At 34.5% G+C, this 5,812-nt stretch overlaps 1 protein-coding gene across 1 annotated transcript; it reads right to left on the bottom strand.

The window, feature by feature from the left end:
• Positions 1 to 2,093: 2,093 nt before the first annotated feature.
• On the bottom strand, positions 2,094 to 4,284 carry LOC133187237 (uncharacterized). The gene is made up of 3 exons (XM_061322594.1): positions 3,945 to 4,284; positions 3,394 to 3,558; positions 2,094 to 3,237 (listed from the first exon to the last, which is right to left on the bottom strand). The coding sequence occupies exons 1-3, from the start codon at positions 4,237 to 4,239 to the stop codon at positions 2,831 to 2,833; spliced, it is 867 nt and encodes a 288-aa protein (XP_061178578.1). The 5' UTR covers positions 4,240 to 4,284; the 3' UTR covers positions 2,094 to 2,830.
• Positions 4,285 to 5,812: the final 1,528 nt, after the last annotated feature.

The raw sequence follows: 5,812 nt of genomic DNA on the forward strand, positions 1-5,812 counted from the left end.
TTTCTTTGGGTACCATCGTATTTGACCTTTTGACCTTGACCTTGGAGTTTGACCCACTTTTGCAAAATTTTATGAGACTTTAACCTTGGCCATAACTTCTGAACAGTTGGTGCTTGGGGTTTCAAACTTCACATGTGTATTCATTGTGACAAGACCTTCCTCTGGATATCAATCTCTTTGACCTTTTGACCTTGAAGTTTGACCTACTTTTGAAAAACATTAACCTTGGCCATAACTTTTGAACAGTTGGTGCTTAGGGTTTCAAACTTCACATATGTATTCCTTGTGACAAGACCTTCCTCTGGATATCAACCACTTTGACCCTTTGACCTTGACCTAGGAGTTTGACCTACTTTTGAAAAACCTTGGCCATAACTTTTGAATGATTGGAGCTAGGGCTTTCATACTTCACATATGTAATCCTTGTGACAAGACCTTCCTTTGGATACCAACCATCACTTTGACCTTTTGACCTTGACCTAGGAGTTTGACCTACTTTTGAAAAACTTTAACCTTGGCCATAACTTTTGAATGGTTGATGCTAGGGCTTTCATACTTCACATATGTAATCCTTGTGACAAGACCTTCCTCTGGATATCAACCACTTTGACCCTTTGACCTTGACCTAGGAGTTTGACCTACTTTTGAAAAACTTTAACCTTGGCCATAACTTTTGAATGGTTGGTGCTAGGGCTTTCATACTTCACATATGTAATCTTTGTGACAAGATCTTCCTTTGGATACCAACCACTTTGACCTTGACTTTGACTTTTATTTAAAAAACTTTAACCTTGGCCATAACTTTTGAACAGTTGTATCTAGGTCTTTCAAATTTCACAGGTTTATTCCTCGAGACAAGACCTTTCTTTGGGTATCAACATTTTTTATCTTTTGGCCTGGATTTTGACTTGCATTTGAAGAAACTTTAACCTTCGCCATAAGCTGCCATACGGGGGCATCAGTGTTTCACAAACACATCTTGTTTCTACATATTTCAATGTAAAACTTGGATTCCCTATTGTGGCCCCGCCCTACCCCCGGGAGTTATGATTTGAACAATTTAGAATCTACACAACCCCAGGATGCTTCCACATAAGTTTCAGCTTTTCCAGCCCAGTGGTTCTTGAGAAAAAGATATTTTAATGACCCCACCCTATTTTTGTCTTTTCTTGATTATTTCCCCTTTGAAGGGGGCTTGGCCCTTCATTTTAACAATTTTAACTTCCCTTCACCCAAGGATGCTTTGTACCAAGTTTGGTTAAAATTGGCCCAGTGGTTCTTGAGAAGAAGTTGAAAATGTGAAAAGTTTACAGACGGACGGACAGACAGACGGATGGACGACGGGTGATCAGAATAGTTCACTTGAGCTTTCAGCTCAGGTGAGCTAAAAATGTGTTTAAAGGCATGCTTCAATTTATAGGAGAAATTGAAAATTTGACTTCTGAAAAAAATGTAGCAAACTTCTCAGGACAGATAAATCTCTCAGGTCCTCTTAAAAAATTGTTTGCCTTCTTCCAACCAACTGGTTAAAATGGCCCAACTCAAAACTTTTTTAAACCTCCAGGAAATGTATTTTTTTCCCCCTTTTCATCATCAAGTATTTTAAATTTATTTTGATATATTTTGAAAATTCAGCATTGATATTGTTATTTTCTAGGGAAAAAAATTTTCCCACCTACCTACCGACCCAATATTTATTTTTTACCTTGAGTCAGGAGAAGGCAAAAACACTATTTTGAAGATGGCCTTATTTAAGATCTGTTTTGTTTCCCACCTGTATCTAGTTAATAATTCATTATTCTCTTTAATATATATATATATATATATATATATATATATATATATATATATATATATATATATATATATATATATATATATATATATATATATATCTCAAGATAAGGAGTAGTCACTATAAACATGTTACACTGTATTGTCTTTATCAAAGACCATTAAAAAGACCACTGTAACTTGTGTATGATTTATGCTTTAGATGCTGAAAAGATTGCTCACTTTGTTTTTAGATTGTTGCCATGGTTTTCAACAATTAAATTACATGTATAAATGCGAAACAAGAAACACACACTGAATATTATTTTTTTTATTGTATACAATGTATTGTATTTTCACTTTATATATTCATGTATAAAATATTATTCTACATTTACTCCAGTGAAAAAATGAATGTGATTCATAAAAATATTCTACAATTTTGTATGAATTATGTACAATGATGATTAAATAATTTTTTATACACCAAAACTATTTTCTGAGAATAAAAAATATACCAGTATACATACACATTTATCCTTGTTATATTGTCAGTCTGAAAAGACATTATACAAAACACATGGTGATTCCTTAATATATATACATGCAAAGAAAAATGACCTGATTTTCTGTACATATTACATGGCACATGACTATAATTGTAGATATGAAGACCTTGAAATCTAATTGCAAATTTGTGATAGAATGTCATCAAAGTAAATTCTGTTTGTTTTGTTTCAATGGAATGTACATTAATTTTAGAAAGAAATCTATAGATCTGGCACCATCTGAATGCTCAATTTAATATTTTCTTCAAACTATTGAATGAAAAAGGGATGTTAGATACGAGTACCTGGCATTTAGAATAGTTTTTGGAGGAAGTTAAAACACATAACAATGAATTTCCACAAAAACTCTTTGATGAAGTTAATCTGTTTCTGTTCCTAGAATGCTAGAGATAAGAGGTAAAACAGATTCACAGTACATGACAAGTCTTGAAGAAAATGCTCTGATTGACATATAATTAAAGTTGATGAGATTAACACATAAGCCTGGACTACACAAAGGATTCTGAATGCTTGCTTTGGGCCCCTTGACTGACAGCTCCCATGCTAGCTCCCCCCATGCTGGCCCCGCCCATACTAGCTCCACCCATGCTGTATCCTCCCACACTGCGACCATGCTCACTTGGTTCGTAATGTGGTGGTCTTATTGGTGGCGCCATTCCTGATGGTAGGGGAGGTAACTCCAATTTTTTCTCGATTTCTTCTGTACCTTTCTCTGGCTTGTGGTGGATGTCTGAAGATTTTATGAAAAGTGAGATTCCTGCAAAAACTGCAAAGAATCCTGACAGGACGAAGAATCCATAAGACCATGATAGGTAGTTCAACCAAGGACGTGGCATCCAATTGGGGTCGCGGGCCTTCATTGGGAATAGTAAGGCGACAATCAAGACAAAAACAGCTGGAAGAGACAAAAATACTAGATCATTTACAATTTACGTCAATATGATGGCAGAGTCATGATATGCTGGATATCAATTTGTCTAATGTACGTAGAAGTGCTTGGTTTTTGTGGTTTAGTGGAATTGTTATCTATTGCTGCACTGTATCAGCCTACCTGACACAAACATGAGGACAGAGTTAACAAGGAAGGCCCTGTATCTGTTTGGATTGTAGTACTTGATCCTTAGTCGATCAACTGGGTAGAACGAAAGCATGAGCACTGCAGCCATGTTAATCAACAGTGTCAGGATCACTATCGTCTGGACTATTCGGAACCAGGCTGAAAAAAAGATTGACATGAATTCATATACAGTAACCAAAAACTTTCACTTGTCATTGAGCTTTTGCACCAGGCTTTCTCTAGGCATGTAAAAAAATATTTATCAAAATAAATTCATACAGTAACAACTAAAACCATATCAGTATATCATTATTTTTTCCATAAAACTTATTTATTTCAATACTGGGAGTAAGTCTGGTGAAATTGATTAATAACAATATACACAGCATGAACGTATATATATAATACTGAAGAAACGTGCATACTCGATCATTAAAATGGTTCAGCCAAAATATATATTTATGAAAGTTAAACAGGTTGCTTCTTGCAAACACCTGTCATATTCTTTTTATCGTTGACACATTAATTATGGATCGATGATCTACCTGGCATAATGTCATCCCAGACCTCTTCAAAGAAAGTAGAGTGGATCCACCAGCAGCCTACATAGGACCTCATCGTGGGGTCCCTGGGCTTTACCCATCCTGAGAGACAAATATGCCACATCCCGACATTGGCAAGGGGACTGTGAACTCGGCTCCAGGACTTGTACCAGAAGGGCGAGGCGAAAGCAACAAACACTAAAACCAGAGAAATTATTGAACAAATAAAGGCAAACCAGTACATATATCCTCGGCCTTTCTCTTGATAGCCTTTACCTGCGCCTTTACCAGACGCCATTTTGAATGTTTGTAGTCTACCTGGACTAGTCCACTTTCGCACCTGTTATATTTTGAATAATCGTTTCCGGGTTTTGTACTTTTGCGTACAAGGTAAACTCACAGGGATATCCGAACGAAACTTCCGGTGTTTGGTCTGTTTCATTTTACTGTTTTGGGGATGAACAGGTTCAAAATTCCTTAGCTTTGAATCAGAGAGAGAGAGAGCGCGAGCGAGAGAGAGAGAGAGATTTTTTCACAAATATTTCCAATATTCTCTTGCAAGATATTAACTAAAGCAAGTAATAGAATTAGTTTAATTTCCGATATTTGTGATATTATTTCATGATTTATTAATTGTGCCGAAATTTATTTTTTTTAAGACAAAGGTGATATCTTTTTGACACTTTCTAAGTTTAGAAATTACAAAAATGTCACTTATTTTAATTTTTTTTTGAAGTTAGTTGTTTTACTCAATTACTTCAAAATTATATATTAACCTTAAATTATCTTTTAAAAAGTTTATTTGTTTGTTTTCTGAAAGGGAGGGGTAATTTAAACCCGAGAACAATCAAAGAACTGGTTTTTTGGTTGTAAACAATGCAATCATAAATATTTTTAAAATTTCTCAAACATTAATTAGAAATCTTGAAATTTCCTTTGCCGTTAAGAAATTCTAATTTTTGCTGTTCCTCTCGTACGTATTAAAACTAGTAAATGTAAATTTTTTTTTTCGTTTTATAGGAAATTGAGAAATCTTGAAATAAATGTTTGTAGAGTTGGCTTTATAAGGACAGTTAATCCAAGTTAATTTTCTGACAAATTTTGTTCACAAATTAACCAAGACCTCACATTTTGCAGGTATTAAACTCAATTACTGAAGAATTTGCAAGACAGATCGAAAGTTGATCAATTCCAATGATGATCTGTACGTTTTAATTAAATTCTAGCCCATAATTTTGTATAATACTAGTCAGTTATGATGTAAAATATTGTAATATTTCGGGGGGGGGGGGATCTTGGATTTTGGGGCAATCACTGCATGTAGCAAATTATGATATATGTTCTTGTTTATAAATACGACAGGCAATAAAAAGCATCAACAAGAGAACAACCAATTTCAAGAATATATAAAATTGCGTTAATTATACTAGTATTTAGTCCAAGATTTAAAGAGCAATCTTGCGTGTTCAAACTAAAAGAAAAAAAAACACGGCATTTTTCAATTTTTTTTCTCTAATCGTTGATTTTAACGGCTTTGGAAAATTATTGCCGATTTCCTCTATAATAATTATAACCACACAAGGGCTGATTTTCAGTGTATAGGAGTGACTGAAATTCATGAAAATTGGAGAGCGTATTGAAGAAAGGTTGAAATTTCACTTGTTAACATTCATGCGTAATACTTAGATACTTGACTAAATTAGACCCTATCAAAAAGTAAGATAAACTTGCGATACTACATGTATGGGCACTGAGCTCAAAAATGATACTCCTATCATGTTGTAAATCTCCCCCTAGTAAATTCAAAAGTCCATGCTATGGGAAACCCCAAATATCTGTCTGATCGAAACGAATTATAGGATGTGCACGAT

This window comes from Saccostrea echinata, unplaced genomic scaffold (genome assembly GCF_033153115.1).
Source record: "Saccostrea echinata isolate AGI-Se365-2 ecotype Australia unplaced genomic scaffold, CSIRO_AGI_Sech_v1 ptg000014l, whole genome shotgun sequence".
In the NCBI taxonomy this organism is placed as follows: domain Eukaryota; kingdom Metazoa; phylum Mollusca; class Bivalvia; order Ostreida; family Ostreidae; genus Saccostrea; species Saccostrea echinata.

Bases quoted from the DNA above. Each gene is read 5' to 3' on its own strand.
- LOC133187237 (XM_061322594.1), bottom strand. From the start codon at position 4,239: ATGGCGTCTGGTAAAGGCGCAGGTAAAGGCTATCAAGAGAAAGGCCGA. The intron at 3,559-3,944 runs GTAGATCATCGA...TCTTTTTTTCAG, and splicing joins CTGGGATGACATTATGCCAG to CCTGGTTCCGAATAGTCCAG. The intron at 3,238-3,393 runs GTAGGCTGATAC...TGTCTCTTCCAG, and splicing joins TGTCCTCATGTTTGTGTCAG to CTGTTTTTGTCTTGATTGTC.